The sequence below is a fragment of the Oncorhynchus gorbuscha genome, linkage group LG08 (assembly GCF_021184085.1).
Source record: "Oncorhynchus gorbuscha isolate QuinsamMale2020 ecotype Even-year linkage group LG08, OgorEven_v1.0, whole genome shotgun sequence".
NCBI classification, from domain to species: domain Eukaryota; kingdom Metazoa; phylum Chordata; class Actinopteri; order Salmoniformes; family Salmonidae; genus Oncorhynchus; species Oncorhynchus gorbuscha.
The window spans coordinates 14,916,190-14,933,808 of record NC_060180.1 but is presented as its reverse complement, the minus strand read 5'-3'; the positions used below and the strand labels follow the sequence as shown (position 1 = coordinate 14,933,808).

Genomic DNA, 17,619 nt, shown 5'->3' with positions numbered 1-17,619 from the left:
GCCTTTACATTGATTAACTTGGGTCAAACGTTTCGGGTAGCCTTCCACATGCTTCCCACAATAAGTTGGGTGAATTTTGGCCCATTCCTCCTGACAGAGCTGGTGTAACTGAGTCAGGTTTTTAGGCCTCCTTGCTCGCACATGCTTTTTCAGTTCTGCCCAGGGCTTTGTGATGGCCACTCCAATGCCCTTGACTTTGTTGTCCTTAAGCCATTTTGCCACAACTTGGAAGTATGCTTGGGGTCATTGTCCATTTGGAAGACCCATTTGTGACCAAGCTTTTAACTTCCTGACTGATGTCTTGAGATGTTGCTTCAATATATCCACATAATTTTCTTTCTGCATGATGCCATCTATTTTGTGAAGTGCACCTGTCCCTCCTGCAGCAAAGCACCCCCACAACATGATGCGGCCACCCCCGTGCTTCACGGTTGGGATGGTGTTCCTCGGCTTGTAAGCCTCCCCCTTTTTCCTCTAAACATAATGATGGTCATTATGGCCAAACTGTTCTATTTTTGTTTCATCAGACCAGAGGACATTTCTCCAAGAAGTACGATCTTTGTCCCCATGTGCAGTTGCAAACTGTAGTCTGGCTTTTTTATGGCGGTTTGAAGCAGTGGCTTCTTCCTTGCTGAGCGGCCTTTCAGGTTATGTCGATATTGGACTCGTTTTACTGTGGATATAGATACTTTTGTACCTGTTTCCTCCAGCCTTTTCACAAGGTCCTTTGCTGTTGTTCTGGGATTGATTTGCACTTTTCGGACCAAAGTACGTTCATCTCTAGGAAACAGAACGCATCTCCTTCCTGAGCGGTATGATGGCTGCATGGTCCCATGGTGTTTATACTTGCGTACCAGATTAACGTGGTACCTTCAGATGTTTGGAAATTACTTCCAAGAATGAACCAGACTTGTGGCGGTCTACAATTTTTTATTGAGGTCTTAGCTGATTTCTTTTGATTTTCCCATGATGTCAAGCAAAGAGGCACTGAGTTTGAAGGTAGGCCTTGAAATACATCCACAGGTACACCTCCAATTGACTCAAATGATGTCAATTAGCCTATCAGAAGCTTCTAAAGCCATGACATAATTTCCTGGTATTTTCCAAGCGGTTTAAAGGCACAGTCAACTTAGTGTATGTAAAGTTCTGACCCACTGTAATTGTGATACAGTGAATTATAAGTGAAATAATCTGTAAACAATTGTTGGAAAAATTACTTGTGTTATGCACAAAGTAGATATCCTAAGCGACAATAAATTTGTGGAGTAGTTGAAAAAGAGTTTTAATGACTCCAACCTAAGTGTATGTAAACTTCCGACTTCAACTATAGCTCCAGGACTATTCTCACCCATTTAAAGTAATGGAGGCATAAAACAGATGAACACAGATTTTATTTAACTTTGGTCAACATAATCAAACAAGTGAATACACTGCAACCATGTTCAGAATGATTAAACAGAGAAAGGCTTTGTTACCGATGTTCCTGTTTTTAAAAATCAGTACAGGTCTATTCAACCTTCATTTTTGCATTGATATAACTTGGAAAACAAAGTATGCAGTTGACTTTAGTGGCATACCAATGAATGATTTAAAGGGCATATGTAAGAAGAGGTTTGTCTGAATCTCCTTCTCTTACTACACAAAGAACTTTCCATGTTTTGGAGGAACTCTGTCTATCACTAGATCTGTCTGGTGTGCAGTACTCTGACTATTATATACCTTGGTTTCACAGACAGCCACAAATAGCAGCAGTAATATGAGACATAAATCTATAAAATAGAATAAAAAAATAATGCACATAAGGTTTGTAAAATATTTGGGGACATAACCGATAGCTGTCATTGATAGACGTAGGTATTAAGGCTGCAGATTCCCTTTGTCTTGCGTCTCTTCACATTAAGTTTCCAGCCTGTATCTTAAATGAGAGCAACACATAAATACATATATTGACACTTGCACATGGTCAGTCTCAAATGGTGATTCTGAAACTTAAGAGTAGTTATTTTAGAGATAGCTTGAAAGAACTACTCAAAAGACTGGTGCGACTTTACATTTTTTCCACCTAACTACAACATAAAAACATGCAAAGCAACTATAAACATGATTTAAATTCTAAAACACATATGTAGTTCTATTTACTTTTATTAAGTGGATGACACCATAAAGGTGTATTTGAATAGATACAGTCTGTGATATAACGTTACCATGTCTGGGGGATACATTTTGGATAGGAGGGTGTGGGTGGAGAACAGAAGAAGTCCACTTTCCAAATTCACAACATGTTGCAAGTGCTTTAGCCTGAATGCATGGTCAATGGGGAATGTTAACAGGTAGGCCTATAACCCATGAAATATCCATGTTTCAGAAAGGCCAAAAAATCTTAATGAGGGTGTTACAAAATTGACAAGAGGTCATCTTCAGGGCTTTCCATAGTTTGGTTGTTAAGATTATGAAATGAAGGCTGAAAATATCAACACAAACACCAATGTTCAAGAGTTTGACCTCTTATGAGTGCCGCTCTATTGATTCAACACAAGGTGGGCTCTCGGGGTCCGTTCTTGGCCCTGGCACTGATTTACCCAAGGCTAAATCAACCTCAGACTCAAAAGAAAACAGGCCGACCAATCAACCTCCTGCCACAAAAAAAGGAGACAAGTGCTTTAAACTTCACCAGGAGGACGAGAGGGCTGTTTGTTTCTGTTACAGATAAACCACTAGGCTTAACTATGCAGGAACAGTAAAGCCTTGTCCTCAGGATGGAGCCCAATTATTTTTTTAGTTGATCTTGTCCTGGAAAATGTACAGGTTGTTGGTGGCCGCCACAGCGATGACATTTTCTTTGGGGTGCCAGGCGGTGTGCAAGATCTTCTTGTTGAAGTCCAGGCTGTCCACGCTAATTTCATCTTTCTTCCTCTTGCCACCGGTGGAGACTTTGCGGGGTTTGAGTGTAGCCCGCGGTTTGCTGCTCTCCCTAGAGGCCTCCAGTGTGATGTCCTTCCTGGTGTTGCGGTCGAACATACGGAAAAAGTTGTTGTAGGAGCCGGTCATGATGGCACTGAGAAAGGAAGGAAACAGTGGGTAATTTATAATTCTCCAAAGACACCCCTTAAACTTACATATTGTCAGAAAGGTTGTCCAAAGAACATTGTAGGTGCAGATCGCCTTAAACAGAGAAAGTGCTAGTTTCTTACCTGTCGCTACCGTTCCAGCAGCACTCAAACTTGTCGAAGATGCAATCATTTTCATATAACGAGCAAAGCTTGCTGCGAAGGTATTCATGAACCTGAGCGGGAGAATGTTGATTAGTGTATTTGGAAAATAATTGCATCTATCCAACTATTTCCATACACCTAACTGGACAATTGTGGACCACACTGAAAATTATGCCATTGTTGGTAGTGTTATCACTAGGCAGCGCAAGGCAGGTACCTGATATGTCTCGACTGGCCTGTTCTCCATGTTGAGGTCCCACACCTTGACGGAGAGGTAGTCCCGTGTCATCATGTAGCGCCCGCTGTGACTGAACTTCACGTCAGAGATGGACGAGATGATCTCAGAGAAAAATGACCTGCTGCTTGGATCCTCAGGCTCCTCAAAGACTGCAATCACAAACATGGAGATATATTCAAAATGACAGACAAAACCCCTGAAAATAGATCAATTTAAAACTAACTTATCTGTGAATGAACATAATTTAGAATGCAGAGAACTAGGCTCTATGAGTACTCACACTTGGTGTGGCTATCGCAGAGTGCTGCTGTTCGCATGTCACAGAGGCGTATGGTGCCTTTGCTACTGCTGTACACAAATACATTGCATTGGTTTGGATGGCACTCAGCCGCTGTGATCACCTCTGTCAGTTCCTCCATGTTGGCAGGCTTGATGTCTACAATGTCTGAGAAGACACTGTTAAGGAAATGAACTGGAATAGGTCTAAAGGCTCATACCGATGTGGTCAAACATGTTCACACATGTATTTGTTTGACTTACAACTGCACAGGACCAATAAGAAAAAAATCTAAACTGAAATTGAGAACTGTATACACTAATAGAGGACAGTTTGAATGAAGCAAACATTTGCATCTAAAAGTCATGAGGATGAGGACTGATACGTTTTCAGAAGAGGATACTAAAACTTCGGTCTGTGATTTCCAAGTGCCATAGATTAATTCTTAGATCATCCGCGGAGAGGTATGTTTGATGATCGCTATTTACAGAAATTGAATTAATATGATATGTGTGAGCGTTGGCAAACACCCTACGAGGACTTGCTTCTACCATGAGATCCATGGGCATCAGCACTGGTACCTGTAACCACAGGACAGATTTATTTAGGGGAGGAAGCTATAAGCATGCATAGACTGTGTTTTTTCGTGCACAGTGTCAGTTGAAATCTTAAAAAAGGTAAAGCAACTTTAAACCAACCCGTAGGGAAGTAATTCTAAAGGGATCCCTGAGACGTCCGTCTTCGTCTTTCAAGTTGTAACCCTCAGCCCGCTTGTCTCGTTCACCGATTTTCCACAATTTGATCGTTTTATCTGTACAAAAAATATATATGTTGAGGGTGAAGAGAACTTAACAAAAAGGTTAGTAGGTTAAAGCAAAATGTTCTTACCATTTGTTGAGAGTAGAAAGTGAGCTGAGTTTTGTTGGGGTAACCATCTTATTTTGTTAATTTTTTCCTCAATTTCTAAACTTTTCAAGTAGTCAAATTCCGGTTCGTGACTCTGAAAAGTGCTATAAACATTGTATTCCCCTCGCAGGTTTAGTCGATTTTTACACTGAAAGAGAAAAGCAGATATGCACTGTGACAAACTTGGATATTAAGCATGTATTATGTTTAGAATTTAATCCAGTGCCTTTCTTTCCATAACAACCTATCATATTTAACTCCAAAAATGTCACTGTTCATGAAAATACATTTCGCTGGTAATTATAAAATGCACCTCCTGTTCATGTTGAAATATGACAACTCTGCCTCCCTTGTCTCCAGTTGCTAGCAACTCTCCAGAATGGTTGAATTCAACCGTTGAGATGATATCAGCTGAAAGGAGGACATGTCCCATTAAAGCTGGATTCTGGAATTTTATTGTGTGTAATGTATAAGGGCTGTTATAATCAAAAAGATACACATCAGCAAAAGAACAGCACCTAGTAAATAATAACATCAAAACCAATATAAAAAAACAATCCTGGTGCAACTTTCATGGGTGCATACACTATGCATAGTAGCCGACAGAGCAGCGTGTGGATTTCTACCTCCCTGAAAATAATTGATTTATCAGTCAACCCAAGAAAAATGACTATGACTTTGAATGAATCAAACACACAGACTTCCTCCTTACTGTATCAGAACGTTCAAATGTCGTATTGCCGACGCAGACCTTCAACGTCACTGACAAAATCTCCCACAAATAACTAGCTAGAGTACTTAGCAAGATGACGCGCTAGTTTACTACAGTGCGTGTCTTACTACATTACAATAATAAGACGTACTCTGACTACATAATTATTATTATATATGTTACATACATGTGCATAAGTTACAGTTGTTTGAGTATAACGTTAGCTTACTAATAATGCTAGGCAACTTGATTTGCAAGCAAGAGGAGCTAGCTAATATGCTAACGTTAGCTAGTAAGAAAAACAAACTCAGCATTGCCCAGCAGTGGTACTCATATACATGAACAGTGTCATGACTTTGTCCGTGAAAGACAGTAAGTCAAAGGCGTAGTTTGCGAAATAATAAGATAACAGCATCACATCTTTGATCACATTTGAGCTCAAATGCTAACTCATTCGTTAACCTAACGTTACTGTACTCACCTTCTGCAACATCTTCATCTATCGCCCCTTTCACTTGTGAGAAACACCACTGAAAATCATTTCCACCGGCAACTCCTGCATAACAATAATATTGGAATCATTACTTCGCTAGCGTCAGTTCACCAACCCATTTAGAGTCAAATGCTGTGTAATTTAAAACTTGCATTCAGGCCACACAGCAGTAAGTGGTATTAGGACCATTTCCCGGCTACATAAGTAGCTTACCTGCCATTGTTTCATTTAGCAGAGTTAGCTATTACTGAACACGGATTGCACTGTTTATTCAACCAATGCAACTTGCGCGAGGTAAAAAATAGTCAACATTCACAGGCAAAGTGAGGAGTCAGGGATCACGGAAATCGTCCGTGATTTTTTCCATCCAAAATGGCGCACATTGCATAACACAATGACGTCATTTCGACACGCTTCCAAGCATCTTTCAGTTATCTATCATCCATATGTGTTTGAGGCAGTTGGCCCTACTCCTTAAAACTTAATTGAGACAACAGAATAACTGTATCAATTAAAATGGCTCCTCACCCCTCATGTTGATCACTGAAGTTCAAGTTAAAGTATTGTAAATGTAACCTAAGAAGCCTACCTGTTCAAAGAGTCTGTAAAGCAATTAAAGTGACTGGCTACTACTGTTAGAGCCAATTTGAGGAACAATAATGTGTGTTGAAATAATATTATGAAATATAAGAAATGTGTATGAAATGTACCATATATTTTTTACGGAAAAAATAAAAATGTTTATAAGAAACAACTTTTTATTTGTTTATTGTGACACCTGGTGGTTTACCTGTATTGCACCGGCAAGTTGTCAACATGGCACCAGTCAGTCAGTGCAGTCAAAAACTAGATTTTCCGTTTAAAAAACATATATATTTCCATCCTATTGAGGTTGAAATAACACTGAAATTGTACCAAAAACATATGATATAATGCCCCTTTAGTGTAAGAACTTTTTGGAAAAAAATACACCTGTAATAATAGCCCGTTCTGGCGGGATGGAGTTTTTGGCCCACAGCATGACATTACAATATGATTTGGATTATTCTGACCAATGACCAGTCATAATTTATTTGCATATGTATAATCCTACTTTGAAGGGGTATTATGATTCTGATGGTTTGTTGCCACAGATGGTTTGTTTAAGTTTTACCTTTGTGGCTAGATGGAGTAGGCCTAAAGCTTCATCTAGTGGCATTATAGCTAAGCCTAACCTTCACGTCGTAACATTATAGCTAAGCCTAACCATTTTCCTAACCTTAACCTCATTCTCCTAACCTTCTATGCTAATACACCTAACATGCTGCCTTAGTTCTCCTAACCTGCCACACTAATTCACCTAACCTGCCACATTAATCCACAACCTGCTATGTAAATAAACCATCTGTTGCGACAAGCAATCAGTAATGTAATTGTGTTTTGTGTCGCCGAGCAGTGAACAATAAACTATACATCAGTATCATAACACTGGTCAATACAAATATTCATGAAAGTAAACCGCTTATTTGCCAGCTCAGCCAATGAGCCAATGAGATGTCTCGGCCAAAAACACGACAACATCTTCTATGAGGAAATAGCTAGCATTTTTTAAACACTGGGCAAGTTTGTTTTGCATGAACTGGTGCCCCGGATGTGTGGAGTTAGTACATTTTAGACCATTCCATTGCCTGGTCCTTAAGTGAAATCTCCACCCACCAGGGGAACCAGGCCATGCAAAACAAATTCGCCCAGTCTGTTTCAGACACAAGTTTGAGGTCAGGTTTTTGAATTTTTTTCCAAATCTAACTTATGCTCTGGCCGAAAATTCAAATATTGGATGAGTGAACAACATTATTTGGGTATGAGTTACTAGATTATCAGTTTTTAAACATGAGATTTTCACTGGCCAAGAGTATGTGGACACCTGCGTTTCGAACATCTAATTCTAAAATCATGGATATTAATATGGAGTTGGTCCCCCCTTTGCTGCTATAACAGCCTCCATTCTTCTGGGAAGGCTTTCGACTAGATGTTGGAACATTGCTGCGGGGACTTCCTTCCATTCAGCCACAAGAGCATTAGTGAGTTCAGGCATTAATGTTGGGCAAATAGTCCTGGCTCACAGTCAGTGTTCCAATTCATCCCAAAGGTGTTTGAGTTTAAGTCAGGGCTCTGTGCAGGCCAGTCAAGTTCTTCCACATTGATCTCGACAAACCATTTCTGTCAGGACCTCACTTTGTGCACAGGGGCATTGTCATGCTGAAACAGGAAAGGGCCTTCCCCAAACTGTTGCCACAAAGTTGGAAGCACCGAATCTTCTAGAATGTAATTGTATGTTGTACAGTTGGCACTATGCAATTGTGCTCCTGGCATCCGCCAAACCCAGATTCGGCCATCAGACGGCGATGCTTGATTCATCACTCTAGAGAACACTTTTCCACTGCTCCAGAGTCCATTGGCGGCGAGCTTTACACCATTCCAGCCGACGCTTGGCATTGCGCTTGGTGATCTTATGCTTGTGTGCAGCTTCCCGGTCATGGAAACCCATTTCATGAATCTCCCGACGAACAGTTATTGTGCTGACGTTGCTTCCAGAGACAGTTTGGAACTCGGTAGTGAGTTTTACAACTTAGGACAAACTATTTTTTTGCGCTACCTGCTTCAGCACTCTATGGTTCTGTTCTGTGAGCTTGTGTGGCCTACCACTTCATGGCTGAGAGGTTGTTTCTCCTAGACATTTCCACTTCACAATAACAGCACTTACAGTCGACCTGGTCAGCTCTAGCAGGGCAGACATTTTACGAACTGACTTATTAGAAAGGTGGCATCCTATGATGGTGCCACGTTGAAAGTCACTGAGCTCTTCTGTAATGCCATTCTACTGCCAGTGTTTGTCCATGGAGATTGCATGGCGGTGTGCTTGATTTTATACACCTGTTAGCGATGGGTGTGGCTGAAATACCCGAGACCACTATTTGAAGTGGTGTCCACATACTTTTGTATATATATAGTGTACTTTAAGCCTACCAAAACAGATCATTTTAGTAACTTGAGTCACACTTTAAAGAGATACAGGACCTTCAGAAAGTATTCACATCCCTTGACTTTTTGAAAATGTTGTGTTACAAAGTGGAATTAAAAATGATTTAAAAAAAAAATTAAATTAAAGAATGAAAAATAAACACTAATATATCTTGATTACATACAGAGTGTGCAAAGCTGTCATCAAGGCAAAGGGTACAGTATCTCCTTTGAAGAATCTAAAACATATTTGGATTTGTTTAACAATTTTGGTTACTATATGATTCCATATGTGTTATTTCATAGTTGTGATGTCTTCACTATTATTCTACAATGTAGAAAATACAAAAAAAAAAAAAACCCTAGAATGAATAGGGGTGTCCAAACTTTGGACTGGTACTGTAAGTATTCAACCCCCTGAGTCAATACATGTTTGAATCACCTTTAGCAGTTATTACAGCTGTGAGTCTTTCTGGGTAAGTCTCTAAGAGCTTTGCACACCTAGATTGTACAATTTTTGCACATTATTATTTTAAATAATTCAAGTTCTATCAAGTTGGTTGTTGATCATTGCAAGACATTTTCAAGTCTTGTAATAGATTTTCAAGCTGATGTAAGTCAAAACTGTAACGAGGCCACTCAGGAATATTCAATGTCATCTTGGTAAGCAACTCCAGTATATATTTGGCCTTGTGTTTCAGGTTATTGTCCTGCTGAAAGGTAAAGTTGTCTCCCAGTGTCTGTTGGAAAGCAGACTGAATCAGGTTTTCCTCTAGGATTTTGCCTGTGCTTAGCTCTATTTAGTTTATTTTTATCCTAAAAAAAAACTTTGCTGATGACAAGCATACCCATAACATGATGAAGCAACCACCATGCTTAAAAATATGAAGAGTGGTACACAGTGATGTGTAGTGTTGGATTTGCCCCAAACATAACGCTTTGTATTCAGGACATACATTAAATTTCTTTGCCACATTTTTTGCAGTTTTACTTTAGTGCCTTATTGCAAACAGGGTGCATTTTTTGATATTTTTATTCTGTACAGACTTCCTTCTTTTCACTCTGTCAATTGGGTTAACATTGTGGAGTAACTAGAATGGTGTTGATCTATCCTCAGTTTCTCCTATCACAGCCATTAAAATCCGTAACTGTTTTAAAGTCACCATTGGCCTCATGGTGAAATCCCTGAGCGGTTTCCTTCCTCTCCGGCAACAGAGTTAGGTAGGATGCCTGTATCTTTGTAGTGACTGGGTGTATTGATACACCATCCAAAGTGTAAGGAATAACTTCAGCTCAAAAGTATATTCAATGCCTGCTTTTTGATTTTTACCCGTCAATACGTGCCCGTCTTTGCGAAGCATTGGAAAACCTCCCTGGTCTTTGTGGTTAAATCTGTGCTTGAAATTCACTGCTCGACTGAGGGACCTTACAGATATTGTAATTGCATGTGTGGGGTACAGAGACAGTGGTCGTGTCTTTGTCTATGCCAGATTAAGTGATATGACATGCTATTCTATAGAATAATTTCTCCGTAATTAATATTACCTGATTGAGCTAATCATGTAAATGTAATTAACTAGAGAGTCGGGGCACCACAAAATAATATTTATAGAGCTGTTATCTTCCGAATAAACTCTTAAAGACCAAGTAATATTTTACATCAATAGCAGTCAATATTAATCGTCACCTTAATTCAGTCTCATCTGAAAGTTGTAAATTCTTGGTTATCTTCACGAACCCTGGCTAACAAGTTGAATCAGCAATACAAAATTGGGTTGAATTATTTATTTACTAAATACCTAACTAATCACACAGAATTACATATACAAAGAATGAATTATACCTTGATTACAAATTACGTCATAAAGGAACACATCTCTAGCAGGCGGAACAGATATGACCGCTGGTTACACAAAAGAAAAGGGCTGGGTTTGAGTGAAAAAGCAGGAAGACTGAGGGACAAAGGAAGATGTTGTGCTATCGTAAATACAGTATCTTATGCATTCCAAATTACCACCCATTTGGAGAAGGAAAATGCAATAAATATTTACTCTGAGCTGCGCTTCGGTAGGTTGGTGGTAGACGGAAGGCCGTGTTGGTCAATTGAATACGTTGTAGTAACATCGTTGTGTGATAGACGGGATACTCTGTCTGTTCCTTCCTAACTCTTGTTTGCAGCTGCTGGTGCTAACTCAATGGCTAGGAGGTATCACTTCTGTAGTGAATAAGAGTTCAAAGTTCATACCATTCGCAACCAAAGCTCACACTGATGTTGGCTTCATTCTGTAGTTATTATCTGAACCATTCTGACATCGGACCGTCGTCCTCACATCCTCGGAACAGGAGGTTACATTTTCGCCAAGGGCTTATATAGTGGAGGGAGAAAAAAAGGGGTGTGTTTCATAGTTTACAACCTATGTCTCTTCACGTGGGCGGGCCACTCATGAAAACCCAATTCTCACATTTTAGAAGCTAAAATCACATTTCATCCCATCACAAATAATTTAATATTCAAACATTTAAATTGAACAACAATTCCATGTGAATCCGATAACTCTGATGTGTAGACTTTACACTGTAGAGTTTATGTCATCTTATCATTGATGAGAATGTCTCAGATGACAACCGAACTGACATCATATTCATTAAGTATCACTGCATATGGTCGATTGGTCGGATTACCAGAATATAGTTCATTTCCCCCCACCTTCTGATGTTCCCAGAATCTCTATGTTAACTAAGGGGTTTTCAAATGTAACATCAGTAGGGTAGAGAGAGGAAAAAGGGGGGGGGGGTATTTATGATGGTCATAAACCTACCCCCAGGCCAACGTCATGACACAGTGGAGACTGCTGAGGGGAGAATCGCTCGTAATAATGGCTGGAACGGCACAAATGGAATGGCATCAAACACCTGGAAACCATGTGTATGATGTATTTGATACCATTCCACTGATCCCGCTCCAGTCATTAACATCAGCCCGTTCTCCCCAATTAAGGTGACACCAATCACCTCTGTACAGAGATGAGGTAGTCATTCAAATATCATGTAAAGTACTATTATTGCACACAAAGTGAGTCCATGTAACTTATTATGTGAATTGTTAAGCACATTTTTACTCCTGATCCTATTTAGACTTGCCATAACAGAGGTTGAATACTTACTGACTCAAGCCATTTCAGCTTTTCATATTTCATTCATTTGTACACATTTTTTAAACATAATTCCACATTGACATTATGGGGTAGTGTGGGGTAGTTTATTATGGGGAAGTGTGTAGGCCAATGACACAAAATCTCAATTTAATCCATTTTAAATTCAGGCTGTAACACAACAAAATGTGGATAAGGTCAAGGGGTGTAAATACTTTCTGAAAGCACTGTATTGCCTACTGTGATAGATGGTGCACAAGGGACATTAGTCGACATTTGGATACATTATTCTAAGTTCTTAGAATTTAAATTCCTCTGTCACGAATTTTAAGTTACTTAACTGAAAAGCCCCAATTTCACACCATCATAGAAATTATGTTTACTGTGATTTTTCTATAATAGTTGGTGTGATTTTTCTATTGAATTGGTGTACATAATCAGTGTGCATTGTATTTTTCCTGTTTTCTCCTTCCTAAGCCTTTATTGTGTGTGTGTGTGTGTGTGTGTGTGTGTGTGTGTGTGTGTGTGTGTGTGTGTGTGTGTGTGTGTGTGTGTGTGTGTGTGTGTGTGTGTGTGTGTGTGTGTGTGTGTGTGTGTGTGTGTGTGTGTGTGTGTGTGTGTGTGTGTGAATGGGGTGAGTGTGTGCACTAATGTGTGTGCAAATGGGGTGAGTGTGTGCATGGGGTGTGTGTGCAAATGAGGTGAGTGTGTGCATGGGGTGTGTTTGCAAATGAGGTGAGTGTGTGCATGGGGTGTGTTTGCAAATGGGGTTCCTTCACCTCTGTAAGGTATAAGGGAAAGGAAAGGGAAAGGTGGATACCAAGTCAGTTGCACAACTGAATGCATTCAACTGAAATGTGTCTTCCGCATTTAACCCAACCCCTCTGAATCAGAGAGGTGCGGGGGGCTGCCGTAATCGACATCAACGTCATCGACGCCCGGGGAACAGTGGGTTAAAGGAGATCTGTTGACTTTATTCCGAGCCTCCAGTAACAACACTGACTTCGATAGTTCCCAATCCCTTTGGGAATTCATTATAAGACAGCTAGAGGCTGCTTGTGGATGGTTACTCTGCTGCCTGTATGTTAACTTGTCACTATGACGCAAGGCAAACATTTGGTGCAGTGGCTTTCTTTGGCTGTGGGCCACATAGAGAGATTGATTGGTGAGCCTCCTGTTTTATCAAGGATCACATTCAGTAGACATGGTGCCTCAGGAGAAGCTGCCATTTCCCCCAGAAAAATATGCCTCATTACTGACACACTCACAATAAAGGTATGCTGACATCACAGGAGGCTGCTGAGAGGAGGACAGGTCATAACAATGGCTGGAACAGAGCGAATGGAATGTCATCAAACACATGCATTTAATACTATTCCGCTCCAGCCATTACCACGAGCCTGCCCTCCCCAATTAAGGTACCACCAACCTCCCGTGATTGACATTGTTTCTCTCTTAGAACACCGTGTACTGTGTAGGGTCACTTAGGCCCCTCAGCAACAACCTTGTCCCACTCATAAAAGTCGTCAGTGAGTATATTTTCATATTATATGACTACATAAAGATAAGATCCACTTAGGTGTTCATATTTAAGCAATAAGGCACGAGGGGGTGTGGTATATGGCCAATATACCACAACTTTCTTATGCACGATGCAACACGGAGTGCCTGGATACAGCTCTTATATTGGCCATATACCACAACCCCCCAAAGTGCCTTATTGCTATTATAAACTGCTTACCAAAGCAATTAGATCAGCGGTAAAAATAAATGTTTTGTCATACCCGTGGTATACGGTCTGATATATCACAGCTGTCAGCCAATCAGCATTCAGGGCTCGAACCACCCAGTTTATAATATGTTAATGCAACCATGCATCATTGCATGCTTTTGTTTTTTGACCAAACCATACAGTTGTGCAATCAGAAAATAGCATGTGATATCAGTATCATGCATAGTTTAACCATAATTTTAAGCCACATTGACCTATGGTATACTATTTTGATGAGCCACCAAAATCTCAAGCTAGATATTGTGTGTATGAATGTCTGTGGAGAGAGGCTAACGGTATATTTGAGGAGGCTACTGTATACGATATTCAGTGTGTTTTGCCCCAGTAAAGAAGCCTCTTGTCACTTGAGCAGCTACACTCAAACTCACGTATATAACACACAATATGGTATCACAGAGATAAATGAAACCTTCTGGATTCGCTGTCGCCCCATTCCTCCATTCCATTCCACTCACCCCTCCCCCTCTCCCCTGGTCAGTCTCAGACACAATCCACTGGACCTATCTGGTCAGCTCAGGGGCATGAGCTCTGCCCAACCCTCGGTCTTCACACACAACAGAAAAGACAAACACAATCAATTATTCAGTACTGACTCTTGCTTGGCTTCTGTGCTTTTCTCATTATTTCTCTGTTGTTGTTTTTTCTCCTCTCCTCTTGCAAGTAGAGAGGAGAAACTGAGAGATATATGAGGCCTGAGGGTTTGGTTTGGTCTGGCTTGTTAATAAAACTGGCCTTCAAAACTGTCTCACTGCAGACCTACTAAAGAGCCCTATGGGTCTATATAACAGCTCATATGATAATATTCGTTTTTTTTTTGTTTCTTTATTATATAACAATACCTAACATGGTCAATTAGTAAAATTGCACAAGTGCTACATAGATTATGTGTAGGTTATATAATTACCTGCACTTGTGGCTACTTTATTTACTCTTCCTTTGCTTTCTTAAATAACACACAGGGCATTTGTAAAGCTCTATAATGGTACTGTATAGTCATCAGTGGTGGAAAAATTACCCAATTGTCATACTTGAGTAAAATGTATAGATACCTTAAAAGAACGTTTCTAAATATACTTAAGTATCAAGAGTAAACATGATTGCTAAAATATACTTAATAATCAAAAGTGAAAGTATAAATCATGCAATGCAGGCAGAACCATTTTCTTGCTTTTAAAATGTATGGATAGCCAGGGGCACACTCCCAACACTCAGATATCATTTACAAAAGATGTATTTGTGATTAGTGACTCCCCCAGATCAGAGACAGAATGGATGACCATGTGTTGTCTTGATAAGTGTGTGAATTGAACCATTTTCCTGTCCTGCTAAGCATTCAAAATGTAAAGAGTACTTCTGGGTGTCAGGTAAAATGTATGGAGTAAAAATTACATGATTTTCTTTTGGAATGTCATTGGGTAAAATTAAAAGTTTTCAAAAATATGAATAGTAAAGTAAAGTACAGATACCCCAAAATACTACTTAAGTAGTACTTTAAAGTATTTTTTACTTGAGTACCTTACCGCACTGATTCATACTCTGTAGTTTCAATAAGATACAAAGGAATGTCATTGTCTTTAGTATATTGAATTCCACTAGATGGCGTTATGTCACTGACTATAGAGAGAAATAGTAATGGCGTCTGTAGGTAGGCAATAATTCCGCCATGGTTCATTGGACAAAGCCTATGAGGAAAATGAATGCAGTTTTGGATAAACGCCGAAATGAGGTATGTGATAGACACATGCTTAGGAGACCTTATACGTTTTGTTCTATGCGATAATATTCATCAACTAACGTACATTTTTGGGAATATTGATGAATTTATGTCGTTAAAAAAAAAATCACATTAAGGCTTCATACTTCATAAAGGTCATGCTGACTGCCTATTATCTCATAGATCTCCTAAACCTGTGTTAACCTCATACCTTATTTTAGGCCTTTATTTCCCCATTCATTCTTACCATAGAGGTGGCTGAACAAACCAGAGGTAAATTATTTCTGGATTTTAGGACTACAAGTTGGCGAGCTCTATTCATAGTCCTTATAGCCATAGCAGCTCTCCTATAGCATGCAGGCCATTTTGAAAGATCAGTCTAAAACAATGTGAACAACTTACTGTCTTAATTCACATGTGCCTGGGTCAGTATGTATTCTAAGCATCAACTGCTTGTGCACCTGACATTGTATTGACTCATTGAGGAACTTTGCAAAAACAGGGAGGACCCATCAAGACACTCTTTAATCTTTACAAACCCATTATTTCTATGAAATGTTCAGATGGACCGATTACACACATGCAATTGAGCAACCTATACATTTGGTTTCATCTCACTTACTTCCAAGACATTTTTTTTACAGTGAAAATGCAAACTTGTGGCATGTTAACAATTATTCAATAGGATAGTTACTTCTTTTTTGTTTCACAATCAAAATGAATATATATGAAGTGAAGATAAAACAAATATATCTTTGCTTACATTTTTTTATGAATAACACCTGAATAGGCCATTCCCTGGCTTATTGGAATCCTTCTGTTATAACAACAGATAAGAGAGACAAAATTGCACTTGGATCGTCTCTCCTTCCTACAACCATGACCTCACTCTGGGGAAATGGTGGAGACTGTGCGTACACCGACTCTCAATAAAGCTGGACAATGAAGCATTGGCTCATAACATGCCACAGTATAGGACACGTTTAAAGGGCTTAGTACATAATAAAGTAGCAAGTCTTCAAATCAATGTCAGAAGACCAGGGGGCCACTGGGACCTTTCATAACATGTGTATGTGGAAGTTCAATTGCAGTGTAAAGGTTACACTTCCACATAGAACTGGTCCCCTCTGATGAGTTCAAGTATGCCACGGATTTCTAGACCACATTTCTGACAGGATTTCAAGGAACAAACACTTATTTTGAATAGTTGTTTATTGAATAAATGCAGCTTTGATACATCTGAGGCTGCAGGAGTTCGAACTTGAATATTTTCTATAAAGTACAATAAGTTGCACTGTTAATTTGCCACCGACTTACTTAAATAAATAATGTAAATAACACCAATGTAAATATGTCACAGATGTTATACAGTGTTAATAATGTTGATCATTTAATTCAGTAGCTTCGGGAGCACAAACACACTATCTCAGTAATGAATTACAGTTTCTTTGTCTGCGTTTCATAAACGCTGTCCCTCTCTGGTGAACGTCCTTTACTCGAACACAGACACTACTCCAGCATTTCCACCCGCTTTGTTTGTCAGTCTTTGATCCACATTATTCCAGTTAAAGTTACACCCATGTGCCGCAGGTTGAAACTTTCATCGTTGCTCAGGGGAACCTTATACCCGTGGCGCCTTGTGCTCTTATCCTTCCCTTTAGCGGCAGAACTCTCCTATGGTGCAGGACAAAAGACTACTCACGACAACATGTTATGATCTGGGTGATGAAACCATTTCTTTCTCCTAACATGTTACATAGATCTGTCCATTTAATCCAAGATGTAACGTCACAGCACCAGATACAGCATTCGCATTATTTGTATTGTGACATGAAACAGATACAGCAGCCTGAGAAGTACTTCATACACTATGAATATTATAATTGAAAAATAGTAATCCAAAACAACCTGTGATTACTCCTTTACAAAAAAGTGTGCGTGCGTACGTGTGCGCGTGCTTTGAGATAAAACACACAGACATGAGGCGTACAAAGCCGGACTAATATGTTAGCCCGCTAACTTTCCTAAATATTCTGAAATAACTTTACATGTTTTAGAAAGATACGCTTGAAATGGGCACCGTCTTTCCTGTAGTTTTTGTCTTGTCAATGTTGTGGTGCGCA

At 39.6% G+C, this 17,619-nt stretch overlaps 1 protein-coding gene and 1 long non-coding RNA gene across 3 annotated transcripts in view; both read right to left on the bottom strand.

Moving 5' to 3' along the window:
• Window positions 1-1,373: 1,373 nt before the first annotated feature.
• LOC124041239 (serine/threonine-protein phosphatase 2A 55 kDa regulatory subunit B delta isoform-like) lies at window positions 1,374-6,220 on the bottom strand. Its single transcript, XM_046358597.1, has 10 exons — window positions 6,052-6,220; window positions 5,827-5,901; window positions 4,947-5,044; window positions 4,616-4,781; window positions 4,426-4,538; window positions 4,131-4,308; window positions 3,731-3,895; window positions 3,430-3,599; window positions 3,192-3,283; window positions 1,374-3,055 (listed from the first exon to the last, which is right to left on the bottom strand). The coding sequence occupies exons 1-10, from the start codon at window positions 6,056-6,058 to the stop codon at window positions 2,776-2,778; spliced, it is 1,344 nt and encodes a 447-aa protein (XP_046214553.1). The 5' UTR covers window positions 6,059-6,220; the 3' UTR covers window positions 1,374-2,775.
• A 10,025-nt stretch (window positions 6,221-16,245) lies between these two features.
• The window catches only part of LOC124041238, a 33,024-nt gene continuing 31,650 nt past the window's right edge, over window positions 16,246-17,619 (bottom strand). For both annotated transcript variants that reach the window (XR_006839906.1, XR_006839905.1), the window contains exon 3: window positions 16,246-17,170. This is a non-coding gene — a long non-coding RNA (uncharacterized LOC124041238). The remainder of the gene's footprint in view (window positions 17,171-17,619) is intronic.